General features: G+C 44.2%; 1 protein-coding gene across 1 annotated transcript; it reads right to left on the reverse strand.

Annotated features, from left to right (window-relative positions):
- Positions 1-4053: 4053 nt before the first annotated feature.
- LOC309382798 (zinc finger protein 627-like) lies at positions 4054-16457 on the reverse strand (the record flags this gene model as incomplete). The annotated part of the gene is made up of 5 exons (XM_081934678.1): positions 15622-16457; positions 15434-15498; positions 13080-13206; positions 10459-10563; positions 4054-4253 (listed from the first exon to the last, which is right to left on the reverse strand). Exons 1-5 carry the CDS (start codon positions 15746-15748, stop codon positions 4054-4056), a joined length of 624 nt encoding a protein of 207 aa, XP_081790804.1. The 5' UTR covers positions 15749-16457.
- Positions 16458-18079: the final 1622 nt, after the last annotated feature.

Here is an 18079-nt window from a genome sequence, read left to right on the forward strand (position 1 = left end):
TGTTCATTAAAATGAGGTCTGAGTCAGAAGGGGAGTAAATTGTAAGGGGAAAAGGTTGTTTGGAGTTCACGAAAGATATAAAACAGATCCCCAATTTGTACTAACAAACTTTTTTCTTATCTGGAGCTAGTCTCCAGCCTGTTTATCAGTTTAGGAATGTTCAAAGCTAATAAACCCGAACGTCATTTTAAAAGAGAGAAAATTAATCAAATTAAAATGCAGAGTAACTAAGTTAGTTAGCAAGTTACATAACCATGTCATGTGCCCTTCACCCCCTCAACTGAGGCCTGAAGCACCCCCATCTGAGGGGACACTGGGACTCCTTCCCCAAAAGCCAGAATGAAGCTCCTGAGGGAAAGAAATACAATTACTGAAAGGAATCAAGTATGTGGGTAGAAAAAACAGTTGAGAGGATGAACATTCTAGAACAAGTTACCTCAGAAAATGCTCAACAGCCAAGAAGCGAGTCTGTTCCGAGGGCGAGGAAATGGCCACCTTCAAAAAGGAGCAGAAGGAAGGAGGAGAGATAGCAAATGAAGTTGATTTAATCAAGAAAGAAATTTAAAAAGGAATATTCCTCTTGGGAATGCTTCATATTATTATTAGGCTCTTGGTAGTATGTGAAGTGGACAAAATTGAAGCTAAATTAGCCAGGCACAAAGGCCAGTTTGAATGCCCTGGATCTTAAAAGAGATGAAGAAAAGTCCTGAGGAGAGATGGACATTCAGAGTAACTCAAAGGGCAGGAAGAAGGTCAGTGGGCTGCCATCCAACAGCTAAAGATGATAGTTCATTGCTATCCTGAGACTTGATATATGTAAAGGTAAAGGTTCCTCTCACACATATGTGCTAGTCGTTCCCGACTCTAGGGGGTGGTGCTCATTTCTGTTTCAAAGCCAGAGCCAGCGCTGTCTGAAGACCACTCCATGGTCATGTGGCCGGCATAACTAAACGCCGAAGATGCACGGAATGCTGTTACCTGCCCACCAAAGGGGGTTCCTATTTTTCTACTTGCATTTTTATGTGTCTTCGAACTGCTAGGTTGGCAGAAGCTGGGACAAGTAATAGGAGCTCACCCTGTTACGCGGCACTAGGGATTCGAACTGCTGAACTGCCGACCTTTCTGATCAACAAGCTCAGTGATGTGGAGGTAATTAGTAACTCAGTAGCTGGCAAACCACGCTGGGGAAACTAAAGTCCACATTCCTTCCTTTCTAATCTCTTCCCTTATCAGAAGGAACAATAGATTTGGCACGTAGCAGGCAACAGGAATTCAGTCAGTAAACAGGACTTCAGTCGGTAAACATGTGAATCACGTAGCTATACTATGAGTTGTTCACGAGGCTAGCATGCTTTTATTTAACCAATCAGCATTTGCCAAATGTATTATGTTGTCCAATGAGCTTTTGCTGTGTGGAGAAGAGTTACAATAAAAAGGGAACTTCTGGGAGTGCCTGATGATTCAGGTGCCGTCCCGTGCTTTTCCCATCAACCTGATTCCTGTCTCCTGATTTCTACGTCACCAACAAGCGACTTTCCCTTTTGAACATCAATTTCTCCGACCTGACTCTTATAATTTTTTTAGTAAAGTTTTCTCAGAGGAACTCGGGTAGTCCACCATAGCCATTGGCCTTAATTATCTAGACAAGGATTTTGTTGTCCTCAGTCAAGCAAGTTCTTTCAAATATTGGGCTACCTTCGCTGCCAGCATTAGATGTGGCTGCTTTACTTCATATTCCGTGCTCCTTTTGAAACTATTTGTCGTTTCTCTTTCTCTTCTGTGTGGTTGAATTCCATTTTTTGGGTCATATGTGCCATTTTTGCTCTGCTACTTTGTTTATTTTTAAACCCCCCTCCCTTTTCCCCCCCTCACAGGACATTTTAGCTCTGCTTAGTGCTTCAATGGGGGGACACCTGCAAACAAGACAGCGTCAGGCTACAATTGAAAGAAAATTCCTGATGGGACCAAAAAGCAGCTCCTATCACCACCAGGAAACTGGTTTTTGCCCCATGTTGCCTGACCCAACTCTCCATCTCTGCAGGCAAGATGACCAGGAATTACTCCAAGATTACTAGAACCATTGTCTGAACTGTTGTGCTCCTTTTTGGCTTCAGACACCAATGGTAAAGTTGGTGGATTTGGGGGGGGGGATGCATGGGATTCCCCTTCCTCCTGAGGAAAGATCTGGATGGGGAACTATGGGACTGAAAATGGAGGTAACCAAATTCTTTTCAATTGTTGCAACCTGCATTTAAACTGGGCAAGGTGGTTATGGAAACAGATCCCTCCTGAGGGGATCCTTCCAGAATTTGAATCTCTCACTTGCTGCCTTTGCTCCTCTATCTGGCTCAGTAGGAGCTTTCAGCCGGGCTCACCATCTGGTCTCTGCTCCCTCACCCAGTTCACCAACTTTGGGAGCTGGACAGTCAGGAAGAGCTGCAAGATCACCAGGCCCACCACCTAAGCTTTGATGCTCCTTTCGGTCTTCAGCCACTGATCCTGACAGTCAGAACAGCAGCAAGTGCATTGCCTGCTCCTACTCCTGTTGGTCTTTCCGGTCCATTTTCACGCTGAATGTCATTGTACTTTGAAAAAGGATAAATTATTTTTCTCCGCAATATAGCGATCATCCATAAATGGAGAATTTCATGAAGATATATATCTGACTTGTCTTTAGGTAAGTTGTTTTATTCTCCGTATCTATTGAGTTAAGTTTGTTGAAAAAGAAATAGATTTTCAGGCAACTGTAATCTGAAGTAGATCATCTTGTTCAATAACCTTTTTCCTTTTTGGATAGTCTGATAAAAATTCGTTTTGATGCGATAGGAGAAAAATAAAGTTAACTGAATCTAAATATAGAGTCATCTGAATAGAATCAGGGCATATCATGCCAGAACTAAGGCAAAGTTTTAAGTGGGGAAGGGCAGAGGGCCTGTAGGACATCACAACAAACAATATAGAATAGAATACAATTCTTTATTGGCCGTGTGATTGGACACACAAGAAATTTGTCTTTGGTGCGTATGCTCTCAGTATACATATATACTACACTGAGAGAATATAGTACAAGAATGTCCCCTTAGAAAATTTCAAGGCACCTGGGAAAATCTCATTGCAGCCTCACCAGAAGCACTTACATCGTTAGCTTCCTTTGATATTGAATTATAATATCCACCCTATTGCAATTCTATGGTACCATGTTATAATGACTTTATAATGGTTTTATCTTAATATTTTGCCTCATATATTGTATTGGTTTATATATGTGTGTGTGTGAGTGAGTGTGTATTTGGTGATGTTTTATTTAAATTTATATTTGTATTTGCATGAGTTTTATTAGTGTTGTATATCAGTTTGATTGCATGACCTCTGTAGGTGGGGGTTAAGGTAAATAAGTAAATTCTGAATCCACTGCTAACCAGAGCATACAAAACATTTACTAGACCAATTCTTGAATACAGCTCATCTGTCTGGAACCCACATTATATATCAGACATTAATACAATCGAGCGAGCTCAGAAATATTTCATGAGAAGAGTCCACCACTCCTCTGCTCGCAACAGAATACCTTATGGCACCAGACTTGAAATTTTGGAGTTAGACAACTTAGAACTACACCGCCTTCGGTCTGACCTAAGCATAGTACATAAAATTATCTGCTACAATGTCCTACCTGTCAACGACTACTTCAGCTTCAACCACAATACACGAGCACACAGTAGATACAAACTCAAGGTAAACCGCTCCAAACTCAATTGCAGAAAATACGGCTTCAGCAACCGAGTGGTCAATGCCTGGAATGCTCTACCTAACTTCATTGTTACATCCACAAACCCCCACATCTTCAATCTTAAACTGTCTACTGTAGACCTCACCCCATTCCTAAGAGGTCCGTAAAGAGGGCGTGCATAAGCGCATCAACATGCCTACCGTCCCTGTCCTAATGTTCCCTTTTATTCATATCCATTTCATGAATTCAAAATCATGTTTATATTTATATTTTATCTAATACGTGCTTGACTAAATAAATAAATAAAATAAATAGTTACCTCTTTAGCTAGGATCCAACCTCCTTCTCTTTTTCTCTTTCCCCTGGTAAGTCACCAGCTTGCAGGCTCCCATTTCCTCTGGAGAGCTTGGGACAAGGCTGATCATTCCTAGTTCATTTGGTCTCTGCCATAGAGATGAGTTGATCTTTCTAAAAATGCAGTGCCAGACCCAGCCTCTTTCCAGAAAAACCAAAGAAGGGCATTCTGCAAATAAAGTCAAAGTGGAGCTGAACTGGTCAGTCTCTACCAGATCGGGGTTCCCCTTCCTTCCCATTTCCTTGCTTCGGGAGTGACCAGCCCCTTCCCAGTCCCCAGGAAATCCATTTGAATGAATTTGGGGTTTTTGATTTCATTATTGTTGCTCGAAGAATAAAAACGGGATAGAAACAAATGAATAAATAAAAGCAGGTGACGGAAGATGCAGGCAGGAAACAAAAGAAACAAGGCTGGATCCTCAGCAATGGGTCTGACACCTTCACTGCTATCTTTTTGCAATAAAATGATACAGGTAATAGGAAGTCTATCATCCCCCAGGTCAGTGGTGGGTTGCAAAATTGTTTAGAACCTCTTCTGCTTTGTGGGAGTGGCTTGCCAGCCATGTGACCGGGTGGGAGTGGCTTGGCAGTCATGTGAATGGGTGGGCGTGGCCAACTTGTAAAATGTGGTGAAACTCACTTAACAACACTCTTGCTTAGCAACCAAAATGTTGGCTCAGGAACTCTGGCATTGAAGTGTGCAAGTCTTAAAGCTGCCAAGTTGCACCCCTAACCCTTTAGAAAAAAAAAACCAGGGGTATTCAAACTTGACAGCTTTAAGACTTGTGGACTTCAACTCCCAGAATTCCTCCTCTCGCTCTTCATCTTGATGATGGGTGGACGGGCGGGGGGGAGGGAGCTGGAACCGGTCCTAAACGGCACGGTAGATTTGTGGAACCTCTTCTATAGAAGAGGTTGGAACTGGCAGGAACCCACCCCTGCCCCAGGTGAACCAATTATGTGACGGAGTCATTTTTACTGTCCATATCAAATGAATCTAAACAGAAGGTTCAACTGAATAGCTTTGCCTTGGCAGGTTATGTGAAATCAACCTTTTCTGAGCTTTCGGGAGGAAAGGGCTAGGTGTCACTTATCCCAAAGGTGCTTTTTTTCCCAAGAGGCAACTGGACTTTCTTGTTTTTCTTTGAAGGCGCTTTGCTTCTCATCCAAGATGATTCTTCAGCTCTGACGGGGTGGTGGGAAATGAAAAGATTGATACTCCTTGCAGATAGCTGGTCATTTGCATTCTTTTAGAGAATTGTTGAGGCCACCTGGAGGTCTATCTGTGTCGTCAGGGTCACCTGAGTGCTATAAATGGGTGTGGAGCCTTCTTGGAACTGTTGAAAGGACTGTGTTGTAGACTGGAGATGGATGGCGTTGTATCCCTCTCGGCCTGTTGACAGAGGCCTGTTCAATTTTGACATAGATGGCCCCTTTAACCCCTCTTTCAGACCAGTGGTCCTCTCTGTCTAAAATGTGGACATTGCTGTTTTCAGAAGAGTGGTCTTTGTGTTTCAAATAAGAAATGGTTATTCAAACTTAGTTATCCACCCTTTTTAATTGTTCATATTGTACCCCCCCCACCTTTTTACTGCATTTTCCTGTATTGTTTTAAATATATATTTGTATCAAAAATTTCTTTGAAATCATGGTAATATACAAATAATGATACAGCATTTATTTTTTAAGTGGAAGGACGTAGAAGTCAAGAAATCATTGGCAATGAAGATAAATACAAGAAAATGCTTAATACGCAGGAAATAACAAGACTCTCCAATAGACAACTTTACACATGGGAAAACATCAGGCTGAGGGGGTGGTGTTTTTTCCCTCCCCCACCTCACTCCCCAAGCTAAAACATATAAAAACGGTTACAGAAACTGGTCATGGCTAGTCTAGTGAAGAGAAGAACCAGGGGTGACATGATAGCACTGCTCCCATACTTTAGGAGCTGTCACAGAGAGGAGGACAACCTATTTTCCAAAGCACCCAAAGGCCAGACAAGGAACAATGGATGGAAAATGATCAAGGAGAGATTTAATATAGAAATTAGGAGAAATTTTCTGACAGTGAGAACAATCAACAGCTTGCCTTCAGAAGTTGTGGTGGCTTCATCACTAGAGGCTTTACAGAAGCGATTGGACTACCATCTGTCAGAAATGGTATAGGGCAGTGAGGGCTTTTTCTCATGTGCTGAAATTTTGTGTTTTCGCCCTCCCCAGGTTCAGGAGGCTTTTATTGAGCCTCCGGGAGGGCAAAAACAGCTTCTCCTGGCCCATTAGTGGACTTCCGAAACTTCTGGGAAGCCCGTTTCTCACCCTGCCCAGGCTCCAGAGGCTTTCTCCGAGCCTCCGGAAGGGCAAAAACAGCCTCTCTCGGGTTTCAGAGGCCCTCCCTGAAGCCTCCTGGCACCAAAAACAAAGTGTGTGGGGAGGCGCACTGCAACCCCCCCCCCGTGCTCCTCCCACTCATGCGTGCACATCTCCCGCGTGCACGTCTCCCACATATGCGGTAGAAAATCAGCTGGCTGGCAGGTGGCGCGCGTACATACGCCGTGGATCTGAGCTGGTCAACCACTCACATGCCCACAGAGGTGCCATAGGTTTACCGTCACGGGTGTAGGGTCTCTTGCTTGCGCAGGAGGTTGGACTAGATGACCTACGAGGGACCTTCTAACTCTGTTATTCAAATACTTAAGAGTATTTGACAGTTTTACCATTATCATCATCATGACATTTTTGTAAAATTCAACTACTTATTCAGCACTATAGAACAATCCAGGACAAACTTTTTCTTTCTTCTAAAGGGCATCTCATCAAATGCTTCAACAGGGATATCATATCCCTGTTGGGTGCCTTTTTTTTTAAACAACGCTAAACATGCTTCAGTCTATTTTCCCGGCACTTAACTTGAACTCTCTGATGAACCCCACTCTGCCCCAATCTAATTCCAGTCCGAATCTCTTAAATGGTGGTAAATACTCACAATGTATTCTCACAATGGGGAGAGGGATTCATACTTCCTTGATCACAACAAATGAAGCAAAATAAAAATTCAGTTCATTCCCCCCCCCTTTTTTGGGGGGCCCAAATCCACAGAACATTTGGTATACTGATAGCTTTCTTTCTTTTATAAGTCTTTTTTTTAAATATACTTTGCCAACCTTTTCATTTCATTTTCAACCTAAACATTTTGGGTGGCTTTTGCCAATCACTCACTCTCAGCCTGGCCGATGCCACTCCACAGGATTTGGGAAAAACAAGAGAGATTTGGGTATCACGAATGAAGGTAAAGATTTGGGTATATTTGTCACCTCAAGGTGTCCAAATGTAAAAAAAAAAGTGAGACAAAAATATAATAATGCCAAATCCAGTCTAAACTGGGTGACTGTGTGACAAACCATAAGAATATGAAGACCAATCCTAGTTAAAGAACTGGTGGCTATGATTTCACATTCTGGTATATATAATAATAATAAATAGCAATAATTCCTCCTCCTTCAGGCATTCCTCTTTGGAGTCCTTTCAATCTTTTCTCTTCTTTCACATTATCAGAGAAAATGTTTTGGATGCATATTTAGGATTTCTTTTGTTCCAACAAATGACAGCAGTTACCGAGGCCTATTTTGGGAACTAAGCTAGACTAAGCTGGAACATTAACACTGCAAGTTGGAAGAAAATAATAATAATTACAAAATGTCATAATTACTGGTTTGGTAATAATGCTGAAAAGAACCAAATGGTTCACTTCTTATAAGAAGTGAAGCTCAGATCCAGGATTTTAATCAGAGATCTCTTCTGGGGATCAAAATGATAGCCACGTCATGATCCAAACCGTTCATGTCTTGCGTGCATCACATTCAAAGAAAAATGGCTTCTCACGGGGGATTAACCAATCAGAAATATTATTTGGCAATGATTATGATTCCTTTTTGAGGAACAATATGAAGTTGTTCTTTGTCAGGGCCATTTTGCAGGTCCAACCGTCACTATCCTTTCCACATTCCGCTCATTTAGAGTTTTTCTCCTGAGTGGAATGTTTCTAGGATATAAGATGATAGGCCTTATTAAAAGTCTTTTTGACCCATTCCTAGGTGTACTTTTTATACCAAATGGATAAGGCCTTCCCACACGTCGCTGCACATTTAAGTCCATGTAGCTCAACTAAATGTACCATTTACTGGTACGTGTTTTCTCCTGTATTTTTTGTTAAGGGAATAAAAGGCCAGTCCTGGTAATTCCATTTACTCCAGGCATCCTTCCCACAATACAACCACTTATGAGAAATAAGTGCAACATTCTTTTACATTTATTTCCACACTTCAGGCGTTTTTATGGTTCTGCCATGTAGATTCCTTTACGTCTGACAAGGCTACTGAACTTTATAGTCAACATACTTCTATTTTTCCCTTTATAAAAAGAAAATACTTGTGTGATGAAAGCTCCCAAGTTATGGTTTCTCTCTTGTGTGGATTCTTTTATGTTTCGTGAGGTGACTATTTCGGCTAAAACTCTTTCCACAATCTGTGCACTTACAAGGTTTCTCTCCTGTGTGGATTTTTTTATGTCTCATGAGGTGACTTTTGTGACTGAAGTGCTTTCCACATTCTGCGCATTCGTACGGTTTCTCTCCCGTGTGAATTATTTTATGTATGATAAGGTTACTGTTCTGACGGAAGTTCTTTCCGCACTCCATGCATTTGTACGGTTTTTCTCCTGTGTGGATCCTTTTATGGCAAATAAAGACGCTGTTCTGACGGAAGCTCTTCCCACACTCTGTGCATTTATACGGTTTCTCCCCAGTGTGGATTCTTATATGCATCATAAGGTTTGCACTTGCACTGAACTTCTTTCCACACTTCAAGCAGGCATATGGTTTCTCTCCAGTATGGATTCTTTGATGGTACCTAAGGCCATTTTTATATGAAAAGCTCTTTCCACAGTCTGTGCACTTATATGGTTTCTCACCTGTATGCATCCTTTTATGATAAGCGAGATGACTGTTCCTATTGAATCGCTTCCCGCATTCCAGGCATTTATATGGTTTCTCCCCTGTGTGGATCCTTTTATGGCAAATAAAATAACTGCTGCAATTGAAACTCTTTCCACATTCCAAACACTTGTAAGGTTTTTCCCCTGTGTGCATTCTTCTGTGATATGTAAGATGTAAGGCTGCAGTGAAGCTTTTTCCACACTCCAGGCACTGATAGGGTTTCTCCCCCGTGTGAATCCTTTTATGTTTGACCAAGTGACTGTTCTGACTGAAACTCTTTCCGCACTCCAAGCACTTATATGGTTTTTCTCCTGTGTGGGTCTTTTTGTGGCGAATAAAGTAACGGTTGCAATTGAAGCTCTTTCCACATTCCAAACACTTAAATGATTTCTCTCCTGTGTGCATTTTTCTATGATATGTAAGATCTGAGCGTACACTGAATCTCTTTCCACAGTCCAGGCATTGGTACGGTTTTTCCCCTGTATGAATTCTTTTATGTTTCAAAAGGCTACTGTTCTGACTGAAGTTCTTTCCACACTCCGTGCATTTGTATGGTTTTTCTCCGGTGTGGATCCTTTTATGGCAAACAAAGACGCTGTTTTGACGGAAGCTCTTTCCACATTCCGTACATATGTATGGTTTCTCTCCCGTGTGGCTTCTCACGTGCATCACAAGGCTTGAACTTTCACTGAACTTCCTTCCACACTTCAGGCACGTATACGGTTTCTCCCCAGTGTGGGTCCTTTTATGTCTTGTTAGGTGGCCACTCTGATTGAATCGTCTTCCACACACCTGGCATATATATGGTTTCTCCCCTGTATGGATCCTTTCATGTATGTTTAGTTTACATCTCTGTGTGAAGGTCTTTCCACAGACCAGGCACACATATGGTTTTTCCCCTGTGTGGATTCTTTCGTGTATAGTAAGTTTACATCTCTGTGTGAAGGCCTTTCCGCACTGCGAACATTTGTATGGTTTTTCCTTTGGTGGAGTTTCTGCGGGTAAAATAAGCAACTGTTTCTTATTGGAGCCCTCTTCATACTCACGCTGTTTTTCATTATTATCAGAAATACGATGACTGCTTAAATTGACACTTTCCTCACAATTTATAAATGCATATGGCGTGTCCTTCAGATGCGACCGGTAATGTAAATTAATGGAAGAGATATGATTGACACGCTTCCCACCCTCTTGATATGTGTTTTGTTCCTCTTCAGTCTGGTATTTACGGATATCAAATTTCTTGTCGCCTCTCTCATCACATCTATTATATATTCCTTTATCTTCTCGTTGTTGAACTGGCTGGGTTGGGAAGTCATGGACTGCATTATATTCAGAAGAAGGCGAATTCTTCCCTCCCTTCCATATGCAGGTTTTCTTACTCCTTTGTGATGCCTCTTGGTTTCCAAGCGTGCCTTCTTCAGACCTGATCATGTGTAATCGGGTTACCCCGGTCTCCTTATAATTATTTTGTTTCTGGCCATAACCTTTGAAATGGAAAGAAAAACTTAGTCACTAAATTTCCAATAGAAGAAAAAAAGCTGGACCTGTTATTTCGGACTATTTAAGACAGTGATGGCGAACCTTTTTTGCCTCGGGTGCCAAAAGCATGCACACGCATGCGTGCCCACCCCCCTAATTTAATGCCCCCCCGCTGCCCTGCACATGCGCACACGGCTTTCTTGGAGCCTGGGGAGGGCGAAAATGCCACCCCCCACCCCCTCGAGGCCCTGCGAGGCCAGAAACTTCCGGTGGGCCCAGTAGGTCCGTTTTTCGCCCTCCCCAGGCTCCAGAGGCTTTCTAGGAGCCTGGGGAGGGCAAAAACGCCCCCCCATCCCGGAGACCCTCTGGAGGCCAGAAAGAGCCCAATGCGCAATCTGGAAGTCAGGAAAAGCTGTGGAGGAAGAAAAAGGGGTGAAAATCAAGGCCGAAAATTAGCTAGCCAACGTGCATATGCACGCTGGAGCTGACAGGACAATGCCTCGCGTGCCCTCAGAAATGGCTCCGCATGCCACCTGTGGCACGCATGGCATAGGTTCCCCATCACGGATCTAAGATTTTACTGAGTTCCTCTTCGTATGCCTGGAAGGAACCAAATTTCTGTTTTATTTTTATTAGTGCATCTGCAACTACTCCCTCTTAATTTTATCAGGTTTTTCTGTTTTCTGTCCTTATGGGAAAAAAAAACTAATCTTTATCCAAAGACTGAATGATTGGGAGCAAGGGGCCATTAAGAATTAAATTAATTGTGCGCCTCTTCAATGCCGATGTATATTATAGCAAATGTAGTTTTGGTAATGCCCTATGGGCGAACCTATGGCACATGTGCCAGAGGTGGCATGCAGAGGCCTCTCTGTGGGCACGCGTGCCATCCCCAGCTGCTCTTCCGGGTTCTGTTGCGCGCATATACACCAGTCATGTGGTCCAGCGTGCATGTGCACCGGCCAGCTGCTCTCTTCTGGGTTCCGGCGTGTGTACAAAGTAACACACTCCAGTTTCGGCACTTGGTGCCGAAAAGGTTAACCAACACTGCCCTATGCTGTACAGATCGTCCTCCAGCCTCAGTTCTTCCACTTTCAAGGGGATTGTAGGATTGCCTCAGCTTCAGCAGCCGCCCCCGACCTATCCCCCCTCCCATCTCTGTCCTTTTGGTCACCCAGGACAGCATGGCCAAGAGGAAGACAATCCTGAATTCCACTTCTAACGGACCTTCCTTCCTGTCCACCTCTGTGTGATTATATTCTTCTTCCTTGGCATCCATCACAGCTTCCTTCTGTTGGGATTCCTGCCACTGGCTGGCTTCAAGCCACACAGCCAACGGGCTCTAACACTGCTGGGCTCATCCCCACCCCTCCCCACCACCTCTTCCTCATATGTCTATGGGGATTCTAAGAGATGCAGTCATCCAGGTCATGACTGTCCCAAAGTTGCTTTTCCAAGAGGCAACTGGAGTTTGTTTCTTCTTTGAAGACGTTTTGCTTTTCATCCAAGAAGCTTCTTCAGCTCTGACTGGCTGGTGAGGAATGGAAGGATTTATACTCCTTGCAGACAGCTCGTCATTTTCTTTTGGAGAGTTGAGGCCACCTGGAGGTTTATCTGTGTCCTCAGGGTCAACTGAGTAGTACAAATAGGTGTGGGACCTTCTTGGAACTGTTGAAAGGACTAACACAGTCCTTTCAACAGTTCTAAGAAGGTTCCACACCTACAACACATAGTCCTTTCAGTTCCAGGAAGGCTCCACTCCCATTTACACTACTCAGGTGATCCTGATGACACAGATAAATCTCCAGGTGGCCTTAATGACTCTCTAAAAGGATGCAAATGACCAGCTGTCTACAAGAAATATAAATCCTTCCATTCCTCACCATCCATCCAGAGCTGAAGAAGCTTCTTTGATGAGAAATGTTTTTTTAAAAACAAAACAAAACAGAAACCCAGTTTCCTCTTGAAAAAGCACTTTTGGGATCTCCTCCTCCTCACAGTTTGCCACGCCACCGAGTAGAAGGACCAGGAGGAAGATTGACTGGAAAAGCTATAAACTAATGAAAGGAAACTTTAAATGTGTTGAGAATGTTCAGAAGATGCTAAACTGCCAATAAATATGGTATCAATGCAAGAATGTTAAAATATGAGTTTGCTTATGCAGAAGTTGTGTGCCATCTGCCTAGTCCAGCACTAAATTTAAACTCAAGTGGCTTCTTTAAATCTTTCCAGATTTCCAAACAGCATTTTTTAAAAAGCTGCCGAAGGTTCTCAGCCCTATAGGGAGTTTACACATGATTCACTCAGAGCCAAAGGAGAGCCTTTTGATCAAACAGCTAGTATGAGAACTGCCATTGGTTATTAGGTAACCTAGGAAACTGGGTGGCTATGAGGAACAGAAGTCAGAGAGATACAGGACACTTTCTTCCTGTGCATATTCTAGTTAAGTGCTCTTTCCTTTGCACTTACCACAAAATACTTCCCACAATTAACTAAGCCCAAAACAAAGCAAGGCCCTTACCCAGAGCGGCCACATTCCTAAAATTCTCCAGCATGACTTCTTCGTGCAAGGCTCTCTGGCTGGGATCCAGCAGCGCCCATTCTTCCTCCGTGAAATACACAGCCACCTCCTCAAAGGACACCGAATCCTGGAATTCAAAGGATATGGTCCTCAGCAGACATCCTGTTCTGTCTCATATTTCATATATCTTAAATAGCAAAAAGTTTTGCAAAAGAGAAAATGCTCTTTTTTTGACCTAATCACTTCTCATAGGGGGTTGGACTAGAGTTGGTCCCTTCCAACTCTGTTACTGTTAACCTAACTGGCAGGTGCCTCTTGAAAGATTCACTACCACTCTGAAATATTCACAAGCGCACAAAGATGGAACTGGAATCTCTAGGTTGGAGTTGAACAATGCAGCCATCTTTGAAAGCCTTTCCTTGGTTGAACATGGAATCATAGAGACGCATGAGGAAGGAGAGGCACCGTGACCCATTTGCAGGGTTGGAATTTCTTCCTGGAGCAAATTGTCTTCAGAAGAACTAAGTGTATTTGTCTGACATGCTTCACCTGGAAACCTTTCATTTCTTTTTTATACCCCAAAGATATTATCTTCTTCAAGAGCAATCCTCTTGCATAAATGCAAACCTCATATAAACATCTTTTAATCCGATGTGTTTATGTAACTTATTTAATGCTAATCAATTCTCTGTGTTGTAATTTGCTTTGTTTATTAACACAGTGAGTAGTCTTAAAGGTAAAGGTTCCCCTCGCACATAGGTGCTAGTCGTTCCCGACTCTAGGGGGCGGTGCTCATCTCCGTTTCAAAGCCGAAGAGCCAGCGTTGTTCGAAGACGTCTCCGTGTTCATGTAGCCAGCATGACTAAATGCCAAAGGCACACGGAACACTGTTACCTTCCCATCAAAGGTGGTCCCTGTTTTTCTACTTGCATTTTTACATGCTTTTGAACTGCTAGGCTGGCAGAAGCTGGGACAAGTAACGGGAGCTCACTCCGTTATGTGGCGTTAGGATTCAAACCACCAAACTGCAGACCTTTCTGATTGACAAGCTCAGCGCCTTAGCCACTGAGCCACCACGTCTGTCAGCGTTCCAAATATCATCCAAAATTAAATCAGAATCCAAGGCAAAGTTTTCCTGAAACTTCCATTTTATTAAGAGAGACATGTTGGCATATCTTAGCCACTGAGCCACCGCATCCCTTTTGAGTAGTCTTACTAATGGTTTTATAAAAGTAAAGAAATCAAAATGACTCTTTGCTTTCACAACCAATGTTCCCTCTAAGCTGCGTGGCTGTGCGGCCGCGCACGTAACAAGAAAACACCGCACAGAAGTTTCAAACTGCCGCGCAATTTTTTTAATGTCTTAAAATATGACTGAAAATATCCCCCCTCCCTTCTCTCTCTGCACTGAACTCTCTCCTCCATCTGGTGATTGGTGAAATCAAGGAAGACTCTGCCCGGAGACCGATGACGCTGCAGAAGGGAGAATTCCCATTGGTCCTCTGGGACTTCATCGGTTCCTGGGAAAACGCGATTCTCTGGTTGCACATCCGGGGTTTCTCAGGCATTGCGTCGTCTGAAGCGAGGGAAGCAGTGTGGAGTTGGACTGCCTGAGCCAAAAGGGGTCCACGGGATCTTGAGACTTGATTTTTGAGCAGTACCAATCCATTCCACTCTTTGCTTTCTCTTTCAGTCCTTCTTCTATCTTCTTTTCCTTTCCTTTTCTTTTCCTTTTTCCTTTCCTTCTTTTCAATTTCCTTTCCTTTTTCCTTTCCTTCTTTTCCATTTCATTTCCTTTTTCCTTTCCTTTTTCTTTTCCTTTCCTTCTTTTCCATTTCCTTTCCTTTCTCTTTTCCTTTCCTTTCCTTATTTCCTTTTCCCCTTTCCCCTTCCCTTTCCCTCCCTTCTTCATCCTTTTCTTTCTCCTTTCCCATTTCCTTTCCTTTCTCTTTTCCTTTCCTTTCCTTCTTTTCCTTTTCCTTTCCTTTTTCCTTTCCTTTCTCTTTTCCTTTCCTTTCTACTTTCCCATTTTCTTTCCTTTTTCCTTTCCTTTTTTCCCATTTCCTTTCCTTTCCCTCTCCCTCCCTTCCCTTCCTTCCTTCCTGGGGGTCTGAGGGAGAGGGAGGGGACCCTTTTCCTCCTTGTCCCCCTCCCTAACATCTGCTCTGATGGCAATTATGGCTAAAAAAAAAATTCAGGTGCTCAGGCATGAAAATGTGCCGCTCAAACACTATACTTTTCCGCACGCACTGAAAAAAAATTATAGTGAACATTGTTCACAACATGCTAGCTGGTTCTTCTCCTTTTCCCCATTTCCCCCCAAAGATTTCTGTGCTTTAATGAAGCTCTCCTACCTGAGCTGTGTCTGCCTCACCATGTAGAGATGTTTCAGTCACTTCCATCAACAGCCTTCCGCTCCCTGCGATTGAGGTAAAAGAGAATCACTATAAACTAACCCCAGCCCAAAACGTGTGTGTAAAAACAGCACACAAATGAAAGCACTTCAAGGTTTCCATGCCCTCAAGAACCAACCTTCACTTACGTGGCAACGTGACCCAAATTGGATCCTCCTCCAGGATCTTTCCCGACAGCTGCGCCATTGAGGGACCGGAAAGACCTTCTCTTCCTTCAGGTGGTACCAAAACTGCCTTCGTGAAGGGCTCCTGCATCTGAAATAACAGCCAGAATCACAGGAGGACAACAGTTAAAACAACTGAAGATTGGAACAAGGGAAGTCTTCTACGCCTTCAAGGATGGATTATTTTATATCCATAGGTAAAGATGCAAATCCTCCTTCCTGTGGAATAATCTGGATTGGGAAACACCACACTGGAGATGAAATGGAGGGAAACCAAAGTCTCCTCGAGTACTACAAAGTGCATTTGAGGTGGACAAGTCAGTAAAAGGACAATATTGTTGTGGCCCGCCAGCAGCCAGTGGAGCTAGCAGCAGATTCGGGCAGTGAGGAGGTTGGGGAGGAACATGGGCCAGTCCTGGAGTCTGTGGAAGGATCTGATGAGGGCTCTGTGTCGGAGGCAGAGAGGGGGCCACGGCCAGTTATCAGCTGCCTTCAGAGTCAGACATCAGTGAGGCAGACAAACAGCTGGAGCCTGTTCCAGTGTGCGCATGCACAGAATTGCCAGACGAAGGGAACAGTTAAAGAACACGGGTCAACTTGGGAATAAGGCCACAGTGGATGATGAATGCCCCCTCCAAGAGGAAATAAAAGTGGAGCGAAAGGGGAGTGGAGTTTGCAGGAGACAATTAGTTTGCTTAATTGGTTCGTGACTCTCCGAGACTCCTTGCCAAGTTTTGCAGATATCGGCCTGGCAGCTTTCCAAGCCAGTTAAGGTCTGTGACTGTAAAACTTCCCTTGAAAGACTTTGCTAGATGTGAATGAGCAGAATCCACAGTAAATTAATAAAAGAGATTTTTGTCGGGACAAGGAGTTTGTTGCATGCTCTTGGAAAGCCTCGGTCAGAACAACTATATCCCAAGGGGATCCTCCCAGGAGGATCGAGTCTCTCGCCTGCTGCCTCCGCTCCTCCACCTGGCTGAGCAGGAAGCCTTCGACCAGGGCCACTGCCTGGGAACAGCTCTCCGTTCCACACTCCCTGAGCCAGCCCGCCATCTCTGGGGGCAGCATGGCCAGGAACTGCTCCAGGATCACCCAGTCCACCACCTGAGCTCTGCTGCTCTTCTCAGGCTTCAGCCACCGATGGCAAAGCTGCTGCAGGTGGCTGCAAACTTCCCGGTGTCCCACGGACTCCGGGTAGCAAAAGCGGCGGAAGCTCTCGACCTCCTCGGGGATGGTTTCCCGCCTGGCTTCAGCATCGGCCTCCCTGCCCTCCTCGGGCTCAGCTGCAGGAAGGTCTGGAGCTCCTCTCCACCTTCCGCCTGACTTCAACATGTCCATCTTGACGGCTTCCTCACAGCGGTGTCTATTCCGCTCCACTCCTTCTCAGCTGCAGGTAAGCAAGGAGCCTCTGGTTGCTGAACTGCTTTCCTGGGGACAAGCCAGACACTCAAAAGAGCAAAGAAAGCTTTTCATTTCTTTGTTTTGTTGCACCTCCCCTTCTAAGACATTGGAAGGAAAGTTTAAAGCAAAGGCTGAGCCAATCAATCAATCCATCGGAATAGAGAGCCAAAAGGAACCTTGGAGATCATCTAGTCCAGTGGTCACCAACTGGTGGTCCGCGATAAAATTTTGATGGTCTACCGAAAAATTATATGCATTTTTATATTGCACTAAATACTATTTATCTTTAAAAAGTGGTCATATTAGTGGTGTGCGGGATTTAAAATTATGAATTTAGTGGTCCCTGAGGTCTGAAAGGTTGGTGACCCCTGATCTCCCCTGCTCAAGCAGGAGAACATCTATCCTTTCAGACAGGTGGCTGTCCAATCTTTTCTTTAAAAACCTCCAGCGATGGAGAGCGCGTGATACAGGCTACTTCTGCTGTAATGGTGTATGTAGAATCGCCTGCTTGGGCAGGGGGTTGGACTAGATGATCTACAAGGTCCCTTCCAACTCTGTTAATCTGCTGACTGCCGGCAGTTTGGCAGTTCGAACCTCCCCAGGTTAATGCTTGACTCAACCTTCCGAGGCGGCAAAATGAGGACCCAGATTGTTGGGGGCGATAGGCTGACTCTGTAAACCGCTAAGAGAGGGCTGTAAAAGCACTATGAAGCGGTCTATAAGTCTACGTGCTATTGCTATTGCCTACATTACAACTTCGGAGAGGCCTCCTTGCCAATTTCCAACGATCGGGTTCCCGGGCCACCCACCTAAGTCCCGTCCCCCCCAACAGGACCATAAACCCAAATGCAAACCAAGACAATGCGTTGCCTCATCTTTGGCTCCTCGGTCTTCTTAAATCAATCCCACGGCTGGCCGGCGGGGAAGGCGCTTTAAAAAGCTCCCAGGATCGCGCCACCGGCGGGGGATCTCCGTGGGAGAGACAGCGGGGCTGAACTGGCCAGGTGGGGGGGAGGCTCTC

Source organism: Natrix helvetica (assembly GCF_964273705.1).
Source record: "Natrix helvetica genome assembly, chromosome: 1".
Classification (NCBI taxonomy): domain Eukaryota; kingdom Metazoa; phylum Chordata; class Lepidosauria; order Squamata; family Natricidae; genus Natrix; species Natrix helvetica.